This window comes from Crinia signifera, chromosome 4 (genome assembly GCF_055691185.1).
Source record: "Crinia signifera chromosome 4, ASM5569118v1, whole genome shotgun sequence".
Taxonomy (NCBI): domain Eukaryota; kingdom Metazoa; phylum Chordata; class Amphibia; order Anura; family Myobatrachidae; genus Crinia; species Crinia signifera.
In genome coordinates, this window is record NC_139220.1 from 191,859,089 (window position 1) to 191,883,015 (window position 23,927).

The following is a 23,927-nucleotide window of genomic DNA, read 5'->3' on the forward strand; positions in this document are numbered from 1 at the left end:
ACAATTGGGGAAGAACAATACCATCTAAATATGTTCCAAGAATAGTTATGGAGAAGCGTCCCTGGTTGGAACAAACCTGCAAATGGGGGTAAAACACTGCTGCAGTTTCACTAGTCCGCAATTACAGGAACAATGACTTTAGTAGATACAGCTTTAAGCCATATTTTTGCTATTTTTGTCAGCCTCGGGTGTACAGTGAGCAGCAAAAAGGAGCCTACATGTAGCTTTATCTAATAAGTCATCCATCTGCTGTTCTGCAATTCCAAGCAATCTGATAGGGAACAGTCTTGTGTTCTAGCTATTTCATAGTACGGTTTGATGCTTGTATATGTAATGTATGGCCTCTTCTGTGGTCCACCTTTTGAGAAAATTCATGTTCATTATGAATTCTGTCTATGCATGACCTAAATGTGTCCTTTTTCATTATAGCAATATTTTGTATGTATTCCTTTAGATATCGATGCCAGACCGTGGGACTTCCAGGGTGAGGAATGTTCCCTGCGCGGAAACATTGAGTGTTTCAACAGCCGGCGATATGAGAAGAACCCGAATTGGGAGTTTGCCCCTGTAGATAACTGTTTGCAGAGCGTGGTGGGTCAGAGGCTAGAACTGCCAGAGGACTTCCATTGTACGTATGAGCTGTGGCTGGAAAGAGAGGTGTTCTCTAAACCCATTCAGTGGGAGGAACTTCTGCAGTATTCGTAATTAACAAGCGCACTGTCTGAGTGTTTTATATGGTGCAACATCCTAAACAGACGAAGTACAAGTAGCAGGCAGGGTTACAATGTGTGCAAATATCTATGTATACTATATAGGAATATCGGTAGAAAATGATAGCAAGTCTTTACACTTTTGGAATCCTCTTGTAGAACTTTGCAATGTTTAACATTAGCTGCTCATTAACTGGGTGTTCAACGCTGCAGGTCTCTGTCAGCAGAATCCTGCCTCGCAGTAATCATTACTGCAGTGAAGTCACATGAGGTGCAACAAATACACTGGGTAAAGTTGTTTTGTAGCAAGGAGGAATATAAATGTTGTCCCATATATTGAGGGACATGATGCTGCTATGTGCTGACCTTTTCCTTGCAGCTAATCTGCTCTGATTCAGACTCTCAGTCTGCTATGTTTCCAGGATAGTCATTGATAGAGGTGGATTTTTCTAACAATTTCCAACTTTTTAAAGCATCTGTGAGCATTTTTGTACACTGAACAGTATTTTTGTACGTATAAAACATGCATCAGACCTGGCCTTTGTCTGTATTTTAACTGCTCTGGATGATTTTTGCATATTTAATTAAATTCAAGGACTTTATTGCTTGTGTGATGTTTGCGTATTATTTGCTTACCTTTTTGTTGTGCGATTTTAAATGGTTTATCAAATAAATATTTTAAAACCATGAACCTTGCAGCCAAGAAAGAGATTGCTCACGCATTCTATTCTCCCCAACGAACCACTACATGGTATATTCCCCCTGGACACTTATTTCCCCATTGACAGTCCACTGGGGAAGAGGGTGGAGGTTTCTGTCAGGGTATCGGTAACCTCTATGGGTGGTAGGGGTTGACCAGTCGGGATGTTATGCCACTAGGAGGAATATTTTGTAATGGCTGTAGGAACTAAAATCCAATGCAGACTGGTGTGACGCCCAAAAGTAATAGGTATTTCGTTTTGTTAGCTGAAATAATAATTATTTATATTGTGCTCTTAGGGCCAGATGTATCCAGCTTCAAAAGAGATAAAATGGAGAGTGAGAAACAGCCAGCCAATTGGCTCCTACCTGCCATGTCACAGACCCAGTCTCCCACAGAGAGACAATTTTCATATCTATTTTGACAAATTTCCCATGGCAATCAAAGGGTTAAGAGTGCATGAACGTAATACAGTACAGAAAAAGTTTTCTTAAACTACAGAGCACATTGACATACTCAAGGGAATTCTGAAAATGTCTGAGTAAACAGGAAAGTCTTGAGTCAGTTTTTGAAGGATTCTAGAGTTGGGGCCTCTCGAACTGTTCGGGGAAGTGAGTTCCATAGAGTCAGAGCCGCACGGCTAAAATCTTGACCCCGAGATGACTTGCATGAGATTCAAGAATCTAGGTACTGCTAAAAGTCCTTCATATACAGATCATGGTAATCAGGTCAGAAGCTGCTTCAGGTACTTTGGGCCTTGGTCATGTTGGGCTTTGAAATTCAGTAAATTAATCTTGAAGATGATTCACCATCTTATCGGCAGCCAGTATCATTTACCGCACGCTGGCCACATCATACATGGGGAGAAGCGGTATCAGCGCGCATAACTTGCACCGATGACCCTTTTCCTCTAACACTGCTTAATACATCTGCCCCAAGATTAGAACAGCAGCATGTTCAATTTGTTACACTTTATACCTCCACCCACAATTTCCTCTTTAGGGATGAGGTCTACACTTATGTAGCCTAAAACAGCATATCAGAAGAATGGGAGTTGGGATAGACACCGCATCTCGATGGTTCGCATTGGACATTGCATCTCGATGGTTCTTTTTATGATGGCAGGGAATTGGCATTCCGACATTGAATGGTAAACATTTGATGGTGTTGCGATGGTCCCACCCCCAGCTGGACAGGCTGCAGGGTTTTGCCAAATAGACTTTTTTTTTTTTGGGGGGGGGGGGGGGGGGGGGGGGCGTTGTCTGGGCAATGCCAATGAATAATTCTTTTGATGCAATAGTCTGTTACCATCGCATTGAAAGATTCGATGGCAGATGCCCACCAATCATTTGATGGTGGGCTTCTGATGTCCATCCCTAAATGGGAGCAGGTTGTTACAATCTGTTATGAAAATCCAGAAACCTCTAGAACAGGAGACCAATAAGACTTGACTGCCCCCTTGTGGTATTGATAGGAATTGCTACAATATAATAAGTAGAGACAGGATTATATGCAACATAAAAAGCTTGAAATATGCATGCAAATATGCATGAAAAATACTTAAAATATGCATGAAACGTGTTAAAATATGCTACATTAAATAATAAAAAAGTATTTTTAACTTATTTAAAAATCAGCATACAATTAGTTGCAAATAAACCTCAAAAATAGGCCCACAGCATCTGCAGATGTATAGTGCTGAACACAGGATTTATTTTCTTCCTGGCTGCTACACCAGACTGCAGCATCCAAAGCTCTTCTTGCATCAACTACACGGACACTCATCTCCAGCGCCGATGGATCCAATGTCAGCATAGCGTGTGAGGGCGGTGCAGTGGAAGGCTTCCTCCCTGCGCTGCATACTCACTGTGACATGGCATTTCCTCCGCGCCACGTGATGTCACAACCCTTCCGCCGGCCTCCTCTGCTGCAAAAAGTCTGTCTCTTGGTGTGAAGTCCCAGGCCAGGGGCAGGCAAAGGTTCAGGAGCTTCGTAATGGCATCTGCCCCGACTGACTTATCAACATGGATTGGCAGCCTAGAGCAGTGTCAGACATAGCGTACATCTAAGGTTCCCCACAGTGCGCACATATTGCCCCAGCCTGCACACTCTACCACTACCTGGCCAGTAACAGCAGGGCAAAGCAGTGCTGTGACTCGCGGGTGGAAAGGGGACGGGGCCTAAAATATGCACCATCACTAGATTTTAGGTAAAATATGCAATAACCAGTAAGAATGGGCAAACTATGCAAATGCATATGCAAATATGCAAATGCATATAATCCTGTCTAATAATAAGTAATACATTTGCTGTCATATTTGCAAAGCCGAAAAACTGGAAAGTTTTGTTCAGTAAATGGAGGTTTATTAGAATCGTTGAGCTAAAGTTTCCCTCACATCTTCTGGAGTGAAGGAAATAATTAGAAACTTCATTAATGGTGAATGTGCCTGTTTGTTGGCTACAGTAAATGATGCTGATTATAGACATGAATGCTATTGGTAAACATGTACTACTCGAGGACCCCGACAGTATTCTTCGGAAGCCTACAGGTTTGGCATCTGGATATAGTAAAGCAGGGTCGTAAAGGGGTATAGGTCTGCAAGTTCAGATTTTGTGGTGCACATTCTCCATGTGTCATCATGCAGATTGTTGGAGCTATGGTGAGGTAGCATCAATCCAGGTGGTCTTCAGATATTTGGACCCTGTCTTTGCTCCAGAAAACAATTTTTTTTTTAAATTCTGTATTTTTTAATGAAATTTTTCGTATACAGTAACAATAGAACACCCAATTAAAACAGGGGGTAAAGCAGACACATTCACCAAATATCATAAGTACCAGAGCAAGGATTGCAATTGTCACATACAATGAGATATAAGCATGATGTCAATGGGAGTATCGGATCTGCACCATACAACGGCCGTGGATTGGTACCCGGAGGCGCCATCCGGGTTCTCCCACCCACCGCCTCAAAAAAAGAAAAAAAAAAAACAGGAGAATAATAATTATATGGATACAGACCAACACCGCAATATCCGACAATAGTAAATCGTCAGACTAGTAGAAAAAGGTATATTATAAATTCAAGTGTCTGAGTAAACGGATAAATAAGAAAAGGATTTTTGTAAGAACTTACCGTTCGAATACCTTTCTCTGATATGGTCCTGGTGACACAGCTCAACACTGGGATGTAGGAGGGTCCGAAGGAGCCAGGCACCTATCCTAAAGTTTTCAGAGGGTAGGTTCCTCCCCTACTGCATCCCGGACTCTTCAGTTCAATCTTTCAAAGCCACTGGAATACATTAACTCAGTTCAATCTTTCAAAGCCACTGGAATACATTAACTCAGTACAAACGCCTGCACATATTATATGCACATTTTTTAACAATAACTGTTTATTAACCAATTTAACATGAACATCATGAACACTGGCATACTTACTGAGCGTAAGGGAGGGATCGCTGTGTCACCAGGACCATATCAGAGAAAGGGATTCGAACGGTAAGTTCTTACAAAAATCCCTTTTTCTCTTTCAATGGTCCTGGTGACACAGCTCAACACTGGGACGTTCCAGAGCCGGTCCTTTGGGTGGGTACGCTCAGGTCTGCAGCTCTCATTACTGCTCGCCCGAATGATGCGTCCTCCGACGCGAACTCCATGGAACCTATAGAATTTGGCAAAGGTATAAACAGATGACCAAGTGGCAGCCCTGCAAACCTGCTCAGCTGTTGCCCCATGTCGAACCGCCCAAGAGGTGGCAACCGACCTGGTGGTATGCGCATTAATCCTGGCCGGAACAGGCCTTCCAACTTTTGTGTATGCAAACGGTATAACAGAGCGCAACCACCTTGCAATGGTCTGCTTAGATGCAGGCCAACCAATTTTGTGTATGTCGTACAATACTAACAAGGTATCAGTCTTTCTGACACTCTTAACTCTTTCCACATAAATGCGTAAGGCACGCACCACATCCAAATTCCTCAATTTGTCCCTTTTCCTAGAACCCTCTGGGGTTGAAACACAGGCAGCACTATCTCCTGATTTAGATGGAAAGCAGAGACTACTTTTGGCAAAAACTGAGGTACCGTCCGAAAAACTGCCCTATCCTCGTGAAATATCAGGAAAGGAGACTTGCATGACAATGCTCCTAACTCTGACACCCTTTTTGCCGATGCCACTGCCAACAAGAATACCAGCTTCCATGTGAGAAACTTAAGGTCCGCCGACCTTAATGGTTCAAAAGGTGCCTTCTGAAGGCATTCCAAAACCAGTGACAAGTCCCAAGGCGCTACTGGTTGTTTGTAGGGAGGTTTCAACCGAGACACCCCCTGTAGAAAAGCTTGAATTTCTGGTAATATAGCAATCTTTTTCTGGAAGTAGATGGACAAGGCCGATATCTGCACCTTTAATGATTGAAGGCTTAACCCAGAAGAAAATCCATCCTGCAAAAATTCCATCATTTTTGTCAACTTAAAACGTGATGTATGAGCCTTTCGTCTCTCACACCATCGAATGTAGGTCTTCCAGACCCTATAATAATTTGCCGCAGACACCGATTTCCTGGCCTTTATCATGGTGTTAACTACTGCATCTGAGAATCCTTTATTCTTTAGAATTGTGGTCTCAATAGCCAGGCCGTCAAAGTTAATCGAGCTGAATCCAGATGATTGAACGGTCCTTGTTTTAGAAGGTCTGGCCTCAGAGGTAGACGCCACGAGTCCACAGACAATCTCTGAAGCCTCGAGTACCAGGACCTCTTTGGTCAATCTGGGGCCACTAAGATCACCGGGATCGCCTGGCCCTGTATTCTTTTTAACAGTCTCGCCAGCATTGGAACTGGCGGAAAAACATATAGGAGATTCCCCTCCCAGGGGATAGTCATGGCATCCACTGCTTCTGCCAGTGGATCCCTTGTTCTGGCATAAAACCTGGGCACCTGATGGTTGAACCTGGATGCCATCAGGTCCACATCCGGAGTTCCCCACTTCAAGGTAATCTGATAAAATACTTGGGGATTTAAACTCCATTCCCCTTCCTTCAGCTCCTCCCTGCTCAGGAAGTCGGCCTCTATATTCTCCACTCCTGGTATGAATATAGCTGAAACTGCTGGAACATTCTGTTCCGTCCACAGGAAGATTCTGGACACCTCCCACATGGCCAATTTGCTGCGTGTACCTCCCTGGTGATTCAGATACGCCACAGCTGTGGCGGCGTCGGTCTGAATCCTTAAAGGGAGTCTGTGTAGCCTGTCTCCCGCCAGAGAAATCACTTTCCAGACAGCTCTCAGTTCCAAGATGTTGATCGGTAGAGCCGCCTCCTCTGGGGTCCACAAGCCCTGCAGCCGCAGGTCCAAGACCACTGCCCCCCAGCCCCTGAGACTGGCGTCGGTAGTCACAACCAGCCAGCTCCAGGACTGCAGTGACAGACCCCACTGAAGGGAATCCACGTCTGTCCACCATTTCAGGGAGGCTCGAGTCTCTGAAGACAGCACTATCTGCTCTGACTTCATGGTCTGTGTGTTTCCCGACCACGCCGTTAAGATGTTCCACTGGAACACCCGAGAGTGGAACCTGGCGAACTGCAGCGTCTCGAACGACGCCACCATTTTCCCCAGCAGCTTGAGGCACCTCCACACTGACGTGCTCCGAGAGCTGAGAATCTCCTGGACTAAGGCGACCAGATCCCTGGCCTTCGCCTCTGGTAGAAATACCCGATGTAGATGGGTATCCAGAATGACTCCCAAGAATTGGAGTCTCTGTGACGGCATCAACTGAGACTTTTGTAAATTTAAAAGCCAGCCGTGAGCCTGTAAAAAACTGATGGCTTCTGCCAAATGACTGTGCAACCTGTCTGCTGACTCTGCTTTGAAAAGCAGGTCGTCCAAATAAGGTATCACTGTGATTCCCCTCAGCCGAAGCACAGCCGCCATTACAGACATTATCTTGGTAAATACCCTTGGCGCTGTGGCCAGACCAAAGGGCAACGCCTGGAACTGTAAATGCAGGTCTCCTATCGCAAACCTCAACAGGGCCTGATGTTCTGGGTGTATAGGAACATGAAGATACGCGTCCTGGACATCCATGGACGCTAAAAATTCTCCCTGGTCCAGGCTTAGCAGCACTGACCGTAGAGACTCCATTTTGAAATGGTCTACCCACAAATGGACAAGCCTTTCTTCCACTCTGCCCTGGGAACCGGAATCACCACTCCCTTCTCTAACAGAGAGTGAGCTGCTCCTAAAAGAGCTGTACGAAGCCGAGCTTCCTTTGGTAAATATGTGGGAATAAATCTTCTCGGAGGAAGACCTTTTGAAGGGAATTTTGTAGCCCTGGGCTATAATGTCTAACACCCAGGCATCCTGGTCTAGAGAAGCCCATGCGTCCCTGAAAAGTGATAGACGCCCCCCCACCTTTACCACTGTCGGGCAAATCCCCTGACAGTCATGCGGAGGGTTTGTCCTCTCCCTTGGTGACAGGCTTCTTGTGAAAGGAGCCACATTTGGATTTCGGGGCCTTACCCCTGGCTGACTGGAACTTTCCCCTAAATGACTGTCCTCGAAAGGACGCACCACCTCTAGGGGAGGGCCGAAAGGAGGGCCTAAAAGCAGAGAATCTGGATGTCTGCTTTGCCGCGGGAGCAGGCAGGAAGGTACTCTTGCCGCCCGTGGCCTGCTTAATAACCTCTTCTAATTCAGAACCAAATAATAACTTTCCTTTGAAAGTTAAAGTTTCTAAGGCCTTCTTAGACTCATTATCTGCTTCCCAGGCCTTAAGCCAGAGTACTCTCCTGGCATTGATAGATACTGTGGAAACTCTAGTCGCCATTTTGAGTGCTTCCTCCTCCGCTTCAAACACATACTCAGCTGCTGCCTTAAGTTTCTCTGCCAGCAGCAATACACCAGGATCAGCATGTAAAATGGTTCATAAATCATTAGCCCACTCAATCATGGCCTTAGAGACCCAGGCTGAAGCAATAAGAGGACGTAGGGTGAATCCCACCCCTTCAAATATAGCCTTGAGTTTACCCTCCAGCTTTTTGTCCACAGGATCTTTGAAGGCTGCGCCCCCTTGTACAGGTAACACAGTAGCCTTAGACAAGCGCGCCACAGAAGCGTCCACAACTGGCACTTTTTCCTAGAGCTCCGCATGAGACTCTGGCATGGGGTATAAGCTTAGGAATCTCTTTGGCATCTGAAGCCTTTTATCAGGGGTTTTCCAAGCCCCTTCCAATAATTCCTGTAAACCTTCATCAGAAGGAAATGTGACAGCCTCCTTACGCTGTCGCTTAAACACACCTTTAGCAGGAGTTTTATCCTCCACTGAAAGTTTAAAAGCCTGTTTTACAGCTCTAATAAGATCCTCCACCCCTGCAGCTGAGGAATCTTCCAAATCATCACCCTGGTCCCAGGGGATATCAGTATACGCTCCCTCCTCTTCATCTACCAATAAAGGCACCGAGTGAGCCCTCTTAGGGGTCCCTACAGTATCAGCATCCATTTTGTCTAGTAATTCACTAAACCTGTTGATCCCTTTTGCAGTATCCTGCATCACCTGTATGAAGGCAGGATCTGCCTGGGTAAGAGGCAAGGAGCCAGAGGACTGCTGAGATGATGGCATAGGTCTCTGAGATTCTACCAAGACATCACTCTGCCTGTCCAACAATTGCACTAAAGCGTTAACAGACCTGCCCAGGGCACTAGCCCACGCGGGTTCAATCTGCTCTGCCCTCTGGGATTCACTTCCCATGGGTCTCACAGCAGCGCAAGCAATACACAAGCCCCCCTTGGCCATCTGCTCAGGTACAAATTTCTGTGTTCACACAATACAAGCGCTCAGTGTAATAAGGGCTCCCTCCCCCAAAACCACAGCTTGTTGCTCAGACATGATGAAAAGTAACCCAAACAGTGCATACAATGTACAACAGCGCTTATACAGGGTTAATGCACGCAGTCACTTATCTGTCTGTCGGTTTCTGCAGGGAAACGATGCCCAGGAAATCCAAACACTCTGTCAGGATCTGTAAGCCAGCTCAGCTCCGCTGCCAGCGTTCTGAAAGGCGCCAAAAACAGAGTGAGGGAAGAGACCAAGTCCCTGCTGCTGCAGGGTCCGTGACTTTTGGCGCCAACCACCCCCAGTCAGCCGCTCCCTTAGTAGGATTTCCTAGTTCCAGTATCTCCCCCTCGGCTGGGGACCACTTGGAACATGCCTGTAACAACACTGCTGTCCTCTCATAACAGGAGCTCAGTGTGTAAGCGCCGCAGAAAATGGCCGCCGCCATCACGGAGTGCCTGTCCCCCATGATCCCCACCTAAGCGTGAAGCCGGTTTCAGGACGCTCCGGAGCCCAGGCAGCTTCTTAAAAGAAGCTGTAAGCGCTGCACAGGGAGGCCAGACAGCGTCTCCCCTGTGCACAGCGAGCTGACAGGACGCGCTTCTGTCAGCTCCTGCTGCGCTAGCAGTGTGAGGATTCACTAGAAGAATCCTCACACTGTGCCTACCTAGCTAGAGTGAAAATTAATAAAATAATAAAAATCCCCTAACTACTCTATTTCGTCAGCTGCTCCAGCAGCTCTTTAGAATAGCACCCACTCCAGTGGGCACCTAACACGAACTGAAGAGTCCGGGATGCAGTAGGGGAGGAGCCTACCCTCTGAAAACTTTAGGATAGGTGCTGGCTCCTTCGGACCCTCCTACATCCCAGTGTTGAGCTGTGTCACCAGGACCATTGAAAGATAAATACAAATTAAAAGAAATCTAACTACCCAAAGCAACCCTCCCCAAAAACCCCCACCCTGTATAACCTAACCCAATTCTAGGCATACTTGTATCCAGGGGTTAAAGTGAGGTGGAACGGAGTTCCACCACTTTTCATGGCGAGTTAGAACATTTTAACCTCCACATTGGCCCTGCACAGTAATTCTCACAGTAAAGCATTGTAGTTTGCATGGGGATGCCAAAAACCCTACCACTGGCCCTGTCTCTGCCTAATGGGGGGAGAGGAGGGGGTGCAATTAGGTGGCATACAGAAATGAGTTCCCCCACCTCTGCATTACCTCTTTATGCCCTGCTTGTATCTCTTAAAACGATACCCAAACCTACTCCCACACTAAACTAAACTATACAGCTAACACCCCCCCCCCCCCCCCCCCCCCCCCAAACAAAGGATACCTAAAAGGATGGGCTGGCCGGGGCGATATATTATTAATTTTAGCTAGGGCGAACTCTACCTTCCCACCTACTTGAGGATATAAAGGTCAAGTCGCACTCCAGCCAGATATTACAACCAGAAATAGTATAATAAACTATGATATTTAAGTACTGTAAATAATCCAGTTTCAGAAGTTTAAAGTGGTTCAGAGCAGGAAGTACAGGATTATACAATCTTCATGATATAAGATTGAAAATTGACCCGGCTCTCCCTTAACAAGTATACTGTAGCTGCTTAACATATAACGTGCATGTACTTGTCCTGCATAATGCGCATAGCGTAACAAGGAGAAAGAACTTAGCATAGAAATGCACATCAATACAAAAACAAACAGAAATATACAGAAAAACTATCCATGGTTGCTATACAGACGGAGAATCTAGTCTGGCCAGTTGTTGAAGTTGCAAGGGGATCTAGAAGTAGAGAGTAGCATAGTCTCAAAGGATCGCAATCGCGTCGAGAGAAAAACAGGATATTGGAGTAGTAGAATCCAGAGTTCCAAGGCGGCTGAAATAGGCAATACAAGATAACCTGGGCAGTTCCCACCAGCATCCGACCACGGCATAGAGAAAGACATCAGGGAATACATCTCCTTGTATCTGTATAAATGATCGTTCCACGGTCATAAGGTACAGCAGCACCATATCCATCCTGCCTACAGGAGACCAGTAGATCTGCTAAGAGAGGACAGGATTCATTCCCATAACAGGAGGTGGTCATCCAGGATACTTCCTCCAGGGAACAGTACAGCACCATGTCAGTGCTGACTGTAGGTCCACAGACTTGAGGTGTATGTTTTGCAACAGGAGTACATGAGATAGGTAGGTCATTCCCCTGCACGGCAGTAAGCTTGGCCAGGAGCCTATCAGCAGAGGCAGATATAGCCTGTAATATGTGTTGTAAGGAAGCTGCCATGTTAGAATATATACCAGAGACTGCAGCTCCTATAAATGTGCAGAGCAGCAAGTTTGTTTGATTTCAGAAATATAGAGAGAAACCGTGGTGGCTAGCACACCACCAGGAGAGACAGAGAGCGCATAGCTGCCAATCTCCCACCATGGTGCTCAACACCGTCGAAAGTCAGACGCCCCCGCAGAAAATCAGACCAGGCAGTGTCAGCAATATTGTAGACCCCGGCAGCAGCCTAGAGAGTCTCTGCAGGAGGAGTGAGTGTCGGTGTCATGAACCTTCTCAACGGTCCCCCGGTCGCATCAAAGGCACCAGATCAGGAACACGTCCAGCCTCATGCCCTCCAGCGCGGCCGTCAGATAGGGCCACAGTCGGAGCGGACAGAAGTGAGGGATCCAAAATGGCGTCCCGGCAGCACGGAGGACCCAAGGCCCGGATAAACACAGCAGACTATGCAGGGGACACGGGAGAGCCGCAGACAACACAAAAGAGGCAGGAGAGGCTTCAGAAAACACGTTTTTAACAGAACCCATGTATGGTACAGTGATTGGAAGGCTCACAATATATTGCCTTACAGATTAACTTGATAGTTGAAAAAGGCAGACCCTGCTTGAGATGACTTGAGGCAAGTGGGATGATGCTGAATTAATGTGCTTGAGCCACAAATTTACAAGCAAACCAGCAGGGTTAATGTTATAGCCACCTCTGGTGGGTCTGTGTCTGGTGTTACTCCTATGTGTTTGTTCTGTGCACAAACCTGTCGCATAATTAGCCCATAATCATGGGTTTCTAGCCTGCCTCCGCATTTGTTCAAGCTCTGTTTTTACTCTCCAGCACCTCAGCCACTGCCTCCTCTCTGTTGTTTATTTCCCAATACACTTCTTAGTTCCCACCTTGTTTCAATGGTCATTCTCTAGTCTCCTCCTTCCAGGCAGCATTGATTCGGGGCAGTTGGAGTTGCCCGGCACCCCGCTTGGCAAGAGGGAGAGGAGAGGCTGCAGTTCCAGGGTGGGTTAGGGAGTGTGTTAGCATAATAGAGCACAGGCTATAGGTTACGTATTTTGTCAGTGTTATAGAGCACAGGCTGCGGGGTGATTGAGTGCGTTGGTGTGATATAGTGCAGGGTAAGGGAGCCATTCTGCATGATCTAGCACAGGCCACAGGGTGAGGGAGCATATCGGTGTGATAGAGCGCTGGGTGAGGGTGCACGTTAGTGTGGTAGAAAGCAGGCCGCGGCGTGAGGGAGCGTGTTATTGTGATAAAATGCAGGTCGTGGGGTGAGTGGTAATGCCACATCCAGGGGACACTTATTATATACAGTCACGCAGCCAAAGCAATACCTCTGTGGCTGATCAGCCCGGGCCAGGTTCCTGGGTGAGTGGGGACCAACCCAATAAATGGGTGTTGTCCCGCCTCCCCCCCCCCCCCCCCCCCCTTGGTGGAGTAGTGCTCCTAGGGATGCCAATCCTGGGGCATTTTTTCAATCCCGGGATTGGCTTCCCTAATAATAAAAAACACCCCGGCCGCCCGCATATTTACTTACATTTGCGGAGTGGGCGGCCGGGTTGCTGAGTGGGTGGGTGGTCTGCTGGCTTGCCGGGTTGGTAGACCGTCTCCTATGGCGGGGAGGACGGCTGAGGCGGGATGTGCGGCTGTGACCCCTGTGCAGTGTGACCTCTGACCTAGTCACACTGCGCACTGCTGCGTAAAGGAGAAGCAGGGCAGCGTCTGAGTGCTCAGATGCGGCCTGGCATTAGACTGTGCATGCGCAGTCTAATCCCGAAATCCAGGGATTGGAAACTCCAATCCCGGGATTAAAATCCCGGCGTTTTGGGGGCCAAATCCTGGGACCCTGTCGATCCTGGGATTGGCCACCCTAAGTACTCCCTCTTACTCCAACCAAATAAACATTGGTGGCATAGTGTTCTTTTCCCTCCCCCCAAACAAATAAACTGTAGTGGCAAGTGCGCTCCCCAAAAAAGTATTATCATTGGTGGCTAGTGCCCCCCCCCCCCCAAAAAAAAGTTTAATATTGATGGCTAGTGGTCCCCCCCACCGCCCCACAAACTTTGAATTGTTGTTGGCACAGTGGAGACAAAAAAATACTTACCCAGTCCGGAGTCCAGCGTCGCATCCTCTAACTCCCACAGCTTCCACCGAGTGAAGAGGGTGGGCGCTGCGTGGGACTTCAGGTAGGCATCGGCGGGGATTCTGGGTGACATCATCGGGGCTTCATGGCGGCGTTCTGCAGCATCTTCAGTCGCTCAGAAGGCCCTGCTCACCCCCCGTGCCACACATCCGGGAGATGTGCAGGAGCTTCTGAGCGACTGCACTGTATCATCCAACGGGGCCTGCAAGTCGCCCAGTGTGTGGGGCCCATTAGTGGCGATTATAATATATCCTAAAGGGTACTCATCTCTACAATGGAGCTGCTTTGGGTAATAATGTACTAGGCCACTAGGGGTCAATTGGGACAGCCACTCCCAGTTCTTCTCTAAAGGTGCATACACACGGAGGAGATACTGTATATTGCTCAGCAATATATTGCTCAGTGTCTCCTTTTCATCAGCGACCAGAGATGGTTGCTGATGAAAGGGAACCTCTCCCGGCGGTGCCGAGGAGGTAATCAGCTGGTCGCAGGAGCAAGCTCCTGCGACCAGCGATTAGAATGGGGCTGAAAACGGGAGCGCGCACCCAGTGATTTATCGCCGGGGCATATTCCCAGCGATATCAGCCCCTATCGCAGCCGTGTGTACACCGCTTTATGAGGGGAAAATATTCAGACCAAATTGGGCGCAACAGTGGACGTTGGACATGTCTAGAAAATGTAATAAATGTTCCCAACACATCCACAATTCCTCTCACGGTATTGCGATGTAGCAGGCCATCTTGTGCTGCTGCTCTAGTGTTAAGTATTCCCTCTTACCTAATTTGTAAAACATCTCAGAGTGGTTCAGACATAAAGAAATTTTAAGGAATTAAGAGATATGTAATCCCATTAATCTTCCTGAAGAGATCTGGAAAGATCCTGCTTTCATCTAACATGGGCCGACAACTTCCCTTTCTTATCTGGATTATATATATAGTTACCACCATGGATTATATATATATAGTTACCACCATGTCGCGGGTTGATTCCTTCAAATTCCTAGGGACAACCATGTCCAGTGACCTAAGATGGGGATTAAACATAACCACAAACATCAAAAAGGCCCAACAGCGCCTGTTCTTCCTGAGGCAACTCAGGAAATTCAACATCCCACAGGAGCTGCTGTGCGTATTCTACACCGCCATCGTGGAGTCTGTCTTATGTTCCTCGATCACAATCTGGTACGGTGGCGCAAGCGAGAACGACAAACAAAAACTGCAGAGGGTAGTGAAGACTGCGGAAAGGATCATAGGGACCGACCTCCCCCGATAAGGGATCTGTTCTCAAACAGGGTAAGGAAACGTGCTGAGAAGATCGCAAACGACAAGCTGCATCCTGGTCACAACCTGTTCGACATCCTACCATCCAGAAGACGGTTCAGGTCCATCCCCGTCAAAACGTCCAGATCCGCAAGAAGCTTCTTTCTGTTAGCCGTCCATCACCTGAACAATCCAATCAAAGCGAATGCAATCCCAATATCAACAGCCAAACAACGTGTCCCTACTTGGCGACCTGACCACCATAGTCGTAGCTAGAAATGAAATGCTTGTAATGTCTTTATGTAATATATGTAATGTCTCCCCCCCTTTTCATCCCTGCTTGATGCTGCACTGTAATCCACAAAAAATTCCTAGTATGCGCAAGCACACATGGCCAATAAAATTGATTCTATTCTATTATATTCTATTCCACTTCTGTTGCATGGAGAGGTTAAGCAAGAGAGGTTATGACTACTTAATCACTGCAAGTATTTATAAAAATCCTGTTTAGGAATACCAGTGTGTTTGTAAATGAGACAATGTTGCCAAACTATCTTCAGAAAAAAAGCATTTAGAGTAGAGCGACAGGGACTAAGTAAAAACCGGACCCGGACAAAACCCTGGAACGTCGGACTGGACATCAAACTCTGCATTCTGGAGCTTGTATTCTGGGTGGTATCTTGTCTGGGTAATGCCTGTGATAGCATTCACCAGGGGCATGGGGAAGGGGAGATTACAGCCTCCCCGTGTGGTCCAGACTGTTCCAGTTCTTGCTACATGAGCAGACCATACTTTATTTCTTTCCCTCCTCCTCTCCCTCGGACAGGGATTCAGTATGAAATCCCGGCGGTCGGGATCCCGGCGTTCAAAATCCCGACTGCCGAAATCCCGACAAGGGGGGGACGTGGATCGACCCCCCCCCCCTTGCAGGCTTGCTGCGCTCGCCACGCAGCTGGCCCGGTGCCTCGCTACGCTCGGCACGCTAATTTATTCTCCCTCCAGGGGTGTCGTGGACACCCACGGAGAGAGAAAGTGTCGGGATTTCGGCGGTCGGGATTCCGGCGTCGGGATTCTGAACGCCGGGATCCCGACCGCCGGGATTTTAACGGCATCCCCCGGACAGGCACCCCCGGACTGGACACTACAAGCTCCGGAAATGACAAATTGATGAATGGAACCTGTCTGGTCCGGCATTCCGGGGTCTTGTCTGGTTCCGGTTTTTACCCATACCCAGAGAGACCCAAAGTAACCCAGGAGTCAAACTGTAGATCAGGGATTAAATGTGCAATAATCTATAAAAAAAAAACAGCTCTGGAATAGGCAGATATCGCTTGGTATGAGCAGAGACCATTTGTAATGTAGTTCTGATTGCTTTGCCTGGGCCGGGTCTCAAGGGTAGGTTTCTTAAGAATCAGGAAAATAATGACATGCTGGTCTTCCTTGTTATTATAATTGGTCTCACCAATGTATCATGTGGTATATCTGCACACTATTTTATCACTCTTAATAATACATATAATGCAATGATGGCAGAGGGTATTTGCCTAAAATCATGATGGGGCAGAGACAGAGGCTCATACCTAGAGAATATAATAGGGTTCTTAGAAGAATATTTGCAGACCATAGAGAACAAGGCTGATGTCTATTGTTCACTGTGTGTTGAGCGGTGCCTTTGTCAGGAAGTTGTGTATCATTCCTTAACCTCCGTTTACAGAGCCACAATGACATGTTTGCCAGCTGTCTCCATGCACAACCACGTGCAGCAACATGTTCCCCAGCATAACACCCGCTACTGCGTCGTTTCTATCTATCTGTGGCTGCTACAGTAGTGCCACTGCGTCTTACACATAACCCCGTGACCCACTCCGGGGCGCAGCCGTCCTCAGACAGCCACGGAGACGCCCGGACGTAGTGGAGGCGGTGCTTTACCACCATAGCAACTGTTGTCAGAGCAACGCAGGATGCAGCTACAAGAAAGGATCGAGCGTCGAGCTGTGACCGAACCGCAGGAGACACCGAGCCCCGCTGGGATCCGACTGCACTGGTGAGGATCTCTCTTTCCTCTCTCACCTGAGTTGCCACATTTGTGCAACCTGTGCTTCTCCAGTTTTTCTGGAACTACAAGTCGCAGTTTGCCTTGCCTAAGGAAGTTCCGAAAGTTAAAAAAAATAGTTGTAGTCACAGGTTGCCTGCTTCGGATGATGGCTGGTGTCTGTACATGACATACATATGGGTCCTTATTCTGGTTTACTCGCAACCCCCGTGGGCATGCAAATGATTTGCATAATCACTCATTCGCAGCTTTGGGTGCAGGGAAGAAATCATTAGATGGTAGACGCCCATCGACGATTTCTTCAGCGCACGCAGATCTGAGACACCTCTCTATGGTTGCTCAGACCTGTGAGCGCCCTGTGTGGGAAGCTGATGTCAGCTTCCCGCCCCCCGCACCTGCATCATCATGGAATTACCATCCCAGCATTCTCATGGGAACGCCCATAGGTAAATTGGTACTTATGTAGTATCTGGGCGTCCGATATCTGGGCGTCCGATTTTGTGATTGTATGCCTTACCTTAAGGCATACAATCAGATGCGATGCGATTTTGCATAGGATTCAATGTTAAGAAGGTCCTGTTCATTTCCCCACTATCCAAGTGGGCATAGAGTTGATTTTATATAGCGTGGCGAGCGCAGCGAGCCACCGAGCCCGAAGCGTGGCGAGGGGACGCATATTTCTTAAAAAAGTATTGTGTCCGCTCGCCACGCTTCGGGCTCGGTGGCTCGCTACGCTCGCCACAGGTTTATATCCAACTCCATGCCCACTTGGATAGTGGGGAAAGGAAAAGGACCCCTTTTTCCCATTGAATTCTATGGAAAAATCTTGACCATCGCATCGCATCGCATACGATTTGGTCGCATGCGATGCGATTTCTAAATCGGACGCCCAGATACTACATAAGTACCGGTAAATTTCCCGGCCTGCCCCCCCAGACTTCTGTGGGCCCTCGCACACATCGGCTGCACATGCGCATAAAAACCTATGCACATGCACAGTGCAAACGTGCGGGGACCTATTGAATTAGAATAACCCCCTTGATTTCACTTTGTATTGTTTTGTTTTGGAATCATATTTTTTTTTATTATAAGTATCCAAAGATGTTGAAACAAATTATTATTAATATAGGTGCTGTCATGTTGGTAGGTTTTGTGTTGCATGTTTTTTTTTTAATATCACTGATTATTGTGACAATAAAATAAATACTTTTTTTTTTACCTTATTATTAGAGTTTAACCAGGCTAATATTTTAAGTATTGCTCAGAAGTTTTATATCATTGAATTAACAACATATATTTAAAAAAAAAAGGCTGGCACTGGGGGAGGGACTGAAAGGTCCCTCTGATAGTAGCAGTTGCAGGAAGATTTCTTACTTGCAGCCGCACAGTGGGCTTTCTGCCTGGACGTATCAGATGTGACCATGTCACACAAACTCCATCCTGGTGTGGTTGCATCTGACATGAGCACACCAACCAAGTGGTTAAAAAGCAAAAATACCATGACTCATCCCTAATTGTAACTATGGGGGTTATTTTGGTTCACTCTTTCTGACAAATTCCTTCTTATGCTGTGTACACACGGTGCAATATGATTGCTAGCGATATATTGCTAGCAATATATTGCCAGCAATCATATTGCTCAGTGTCTCCTTTTCATCAGCGATGAAAAGGAGACACTGCTACAGGGCGGAGGGGGAGTGCAGCAGCAACAGACGCTGCTGCTGTCACTTTGAAGGGAGAAAGGAGGGAGCAGCGGCACGGGGCTGGGGAGATCAATGCTGATCTCCCCGGCGCTGACCTCCGTGAAGGGAGGAGGGAGGGAGCAGCGGCACTGGGCTGCGCTGACCTCCCGGCACAGTGATTGCAGGGGAAAGCCGCTGGTCGCAGGAGCATGCTCCAGCGACCAGCAGGGAGTGCACACGGGAGCGCAGCGACCATATTCCCAGCGATTTTACCTAATATTGCTCCCGTGTGTACACACCATTAGATGGACAAAACCATGTGCACTGCAGGTGGGGTAGATGTAACTTGATTGTAGAGAGTTAGATTTGGGTGGGGTGTTACTTCAAAGTGAGATCTATATTGCAGTGTAAAAATAAAGCAGTCAGTATTTTCCCTGCACAGAAACAAAATAACTCACCCAAATCTAATTCTCTCTGCACATTTTACATCTGTCCCCTGCAGTTAACATGGTTTTGTCCATCTAAGAAGGAATTTGTCAGAAAGAAGAAGGAATTTGTCAGAAAGAATGAACCAAAAATAACCTCCTATGTGAGCTAGCTATCAATTCATCTGGCTAAAGCAGTACAAGCCACATTTACGATGAACCTCAAAGCTTGACCTATTATTTCCACTGCTATTTAGAAAAAGCAAGCCAAAAAAGCAATGCATTTGCTGAAATATTTTATAAATAAAGGGTTACCAGTCACTGGTGCGATTTGGGCACTTTTCACCTAATCGGTCAGAATCAGGTGAAAAGTGTCCAAAGCGCATGTATTTGATATCCCATCTGATCCAATACACAATCCCGTGAGGTTGGATGTACTGCATATAAGATAAATGGGATGTGCATCCATCTGTGTACATCACTGGTGTTTTTTAGCACCAGCAATGGATTGCATCTGATTTCCCCTGAACTCTCCTTTTACATGTGATAAATTGCATATGATATAATGCATGTAAAAAATTACATATCAATTGCACTCCTGGGGAGCTGCCAGGGAAGTTCAAGGGAAATCGGGTCTTACTTGTGCCTCAGACAAGATCAGACCTTTAGTTCCCACATGCATAAGAGTCTTGTAGGTGGGAATAACATTAGTGCATAGGATGAAGGCAAAACGAGCCCTTTTGCCAGTAAAAATATTGCTCTTCTTCCTGGCAAATGCTTCAAAAGCTAGATGTAGTTTCACTTGCTGCCAACAGATGCCAGTGTTTCGGTGACACATGGACACTAGACATATATATATAATTAATATAACTTTTATAATGTAATTGTTCTTTTCTTTCTGTAGAAAGAGATCTCATGGGGACCTGAGCACTTCTCATAGAGCCAAGAATGGTAATGGCAATGAATATAATTTTATGTCTTGCTCGCAATTTTAGCTTGCATATAGTTGTACCTTTTATGTTTCATAGAATTAGCTGAAACCATCATTGATAATTCTGTAAGCATATTACACAGCTTCACACATAAATTGTGGTACATACAAAATTGTGCATACACTTATGGGTATTCTATGTTGCCGATCTACGGCAAAACTTTGAAAAAGCATCCGTAGATTTTCGAAAACAATACAAAAAATCGAAAAAGACGTGAACCCATGTCTTTTCCCGTGGAAACAATCGCTAATCCGTGTCCGCAAAAGCAGATTTGGCTTTACAGAGAGCCTGATCTGCAGACACATATCCCAGGTGTTTCCCTGCTGAACACGTCAGGGACTGAATACTTACATACCGTTATTTCCGAAAATTAGAAATAAAGGAAAACATTGATTACCTTAATTGGTAAAGTAATTTCTTTGTGAGGGAAAAGCTACAGTATGTTATACTGAAACTGTACTAAGATTTATATATATATATATATATATATATATATATATATAAATAAATAAATAATAGAAGCATGTGAATCAGGGGCGTAACTAGAACTTGTAGGGCCCCATAGTAGAATCTTCAAAGCCCCCCCCCCCCCCCCCCCCCCACACACACACCCACCATTGTCACTACAATTAAGCGTGAAGAAGAAGTGCCATCAGACCTGGTGCTCATGGTGCCACAAGCGCTGGATTTCATGCTAACAGCTCCTGCTGTAGCGTTTGGCAGTGCTGGATCTCCCGCTGACAGCTCCTGCTGTAACGATCAGCAGCGTCGGGTCTCCTGGCAGCCCCAATTCTTCCCTTCCCGGGCACCAGGACTCGCAATGTCATGTGGGTAGAACAGGGGAATAAGAAGGTCAAAAGACCACAGCAGCCGCTGACGGAGTGCATAGGACGGACAGCAGAGCCGCTGCCACTACCTGGCTGCACTATTTAAAAAAAAACTACGAGAGAGGGTGCAGGGGATTGCCTGCTGGTCCATGGGGCCCCTCAAACCCCAGGCCCCATAGCAGTTGCACCCTCCATAGTTACGCCACTGATGTGAATAGTACACAGATATGCAGAGAGCCTATTCTAGCACAAGTTATTAGTAAAAACAGAGGCCTGTAACTACAACTGAACATTTAATTTAAACGTATGTTATTAAAATGATTAATGAACATGTGACTTATATAACTTCAATGAAACTGCCCACACATGGCTGGGTAACATGATCAATGTGTGTGTCAATATGTGCAGAAATACAACAGATTTGCCCGCAGCTTGGACATCTTTTGGCCACACTGACCAATAGGAGTAATTATCCTACATAATGTACAACAAATGTGTTTCAGCTGATATAAGGATATGTTCTAAAACAGATGACCTAATGTTTTTTAAGAGATTTTTATATTAATATTTTCTATGATTAATATCAAGGAAATAGTCTATTATGGTTGTGTGTATTTTTCTCATATAACAGACTAAAGCTCTTATTCTTGTTCACTTGCAAAGGCAAATTCCTTCTCAAATGGACAAAACCATGTGCACTGCAGGTGGGACAGATGTAACTTGTGCAGAGAGAGTTAGATTTGGGTGGGGTTTTAGTTCAAAGTGAGATCTATATTGCAGTGTAAAAATAAAGCAGCCAGTATTTACCTACACAGAAGAAACAAAATAGCTCACCCTAATTCTCTCTGCACAAGTTAAATCTGCCCCCCCCCCCCTGCAGTTGCCATGGTTTTGTCCATTTGAGAAGGAATTTGGTTTGGGAGTGAACCAGAATAAGGGCCTACTAGTCTTCCCCTGCTTCACTTTTACAACTGTGTAACTTTCTTTTTAGCCAACAAAAAGTGCCAAGTTGAAGGGTTCAGCCAAGCCCAAAAGTAAGGGAAAGAAGACTAAAAAAGCTAAGAAGAATAAAGAGCCTAAAGCTGTGGTTGATATACTCAGCCCAGAAGCCATGCTAAATGCTTACTATATCTCTCACAATGTTGTGGACTGCTTGGGATTTCGGGGATTTAGCTGGCCGGGAGCCCCAAAAAAGAAAGGAAAGAAAGGAAAAAAGAAAGGAAAGAAGAAATAGTACTAGTGTACTATTGTCAGTGTCAGATATACTGTATGGTAACAACATTTCATGATCTTTTTGTGTCAAATGCTGGAAATGAAGAAACCCAAAAGCAATTGACTGTACTCTATAACTGTGACCTCAAATGCCAACTTGGATTTCCAGTATTACGTCTGAAGCAATAAACTTTAGATTTTAGTGCCAATATCAGTTTTTTGAGGCTTCTTTTTTTTTCCATTGTATTTTACAAGACATGTTTTAAGCATTGTATATAATAAAAAGCTAACTTTACTCCTCTCCTCTATGGGAGGATTTGGTGTACTATGCATGCCGGCAGCCAATAGATGAAGTCTGGCAACGCAATTCAGGTGTTGCTCTGTTTGGCAGTGCACTGTCGTCGGCACTGACATTACTGTTATGTTTTTCTGTCATTTTGACAGGCTGGTAACTAGTTTTATGCTAAATATCCTATATGTACAGTGATGGCAATAAATGGTCCATGTGACCAAAGTAATTTCCCTAATAATATTCTACGTGGTGGTTTCTGCTATGTGATGATGCCTTTTCAAAAGCGTGGCAAGATACCTATACCATCCTATTGCATATCTCCCACCTGTCCCAATTTTCACGCCTGGGGCCTGCAGTGTCCTGCGGTGGGGGGCAGTTGGGAGTCCCCCCTGCATGCCACTGCTCTGCTCAGCAGAGCAACGGTGACCAGATGCTGTGCGCATGCGTACAACGTCTATTCTGTGAAGCAGAGGGGTTGGGGTGCATGGCCAGCAGCTTACCATACACCCATAGTGATGGAACATGGGGCCACAACCCCTCCTACATATGGCCACGCGGAGCCATGTGGGCGTCCCGATCAACGTAACTGGTAAGTTGGAAGGTATGCTACTGTTTGGGTAGCATTGTTATTACCTAACTCGAAATTTCAGTATGAAAATAATGCTGTCCAGCATTTCTATGCCACAAGCAAAAAATGCTTGCTTTTGTATGATCTCCCCTGACTCTTAGCTAGTGACAAATGAGGCGGTTTACGTTGATGTCAGCTGATGTCTCTCTCAGTGAATTTGATGTAGAGAACATAACAATAACTGCAAAATAATGCAGAGAGCATCGCAGTGGCCGGCATATAATGCAGAGACATTGTGACCACCATATATCACAGAGAATATCGCTTTGACTGCCAAAGAAAATGCAGAGCATCTCAGTGATCACGATATAATGCAGGTAGAGTCACAGTGCCCACCAAATAATTCAGCGAGCATTGGATTGACTGCCATATAATGTAGAGAACATCACTATGACCACAATGTAATACAGATAAAATAGCTGTGAATGCTATTTAATGTACAGAGCACCAAAGAGTCTGCCATATAATGCAGTGCTGCAGACCTCGTCGTATACTGCAGGGACCATCGCTGAGTCACATATACCACAGTTAATACGAATACACCCCTCGCACGCACACAATGTTATTACCACCACGTACACATTAATACACCTCCCCAACCACAACCGGATTAAAACACAGTACCTCCACCCACATCACATAACTATACCACCCTCTACATACATTTCACATCTCTAGTGGCACTCAGTTACCTGTCCATGTGAATCTGTCTCTCAAGGCCCCCATACATTAGTCCGACTTGTCCTAGGGACAAGTCGGACCTGATTTCCCCTGCAGCTTCCCGGGAGGGGGACACACGATTAGGCACTTGATGTGCCAAAGTTTGCATATGATAAATCGCATGGATTTATATGCAGTCCCTGGGGAGCTGCAGGAGGAGGGAGC

The 23,927-nt window shown here is 46.2% G+C and overlaps 2 protein-coding genes across 3 annotated transcripts in view; both read left to right on the forward strand.

The window, feature by feature from the left end:
- STRIP2 (striatin interacting protein 2) overlaps nt 1–1,312 on the forward strand; it is an 86,911-nt gene extending 85,599 nt beyond the window's left edge. For both annotated transcript variants that reach the window (XM_083183292.1, XM_083183293.1), the window contains one exon: nt 455–1,312. In XM_083183292.1, the coding sequence (XP_083039418.1) occupies nt 455–705 (251 nt within the window). In that variant the 3' untranslated portion in view covers nt 706–1,312. The remainder of the gene's footprint in view (nt 1–454) is intronic.
- A 15,436-nt stretch (nt 1,313–16,748) lies between these two features.
- SMKR1 (small lysine rich protein 1) lies at nt 16,749–22,629 on the forward strand. Its single transcript, XM_083179720.1, has 3 exons — nt 16,749–16,975; nt 19,996–20,042; nt 21,902–22,629. Exons 2-3 carry the CDS (start codon nt 20,040–20,042, stop codon nt 22,142–22,144), a joined length of 246 nt encoding a protein of 81 aa, XP_083035846.1. The 5' UTR covers nt 16,749–16,975; nt 19,996–20,039; the 3' UTR covers nt 22,145–22,629.
- Nucleotides 22,630–23,927: the final 1,298 nt, after the last annotated feature.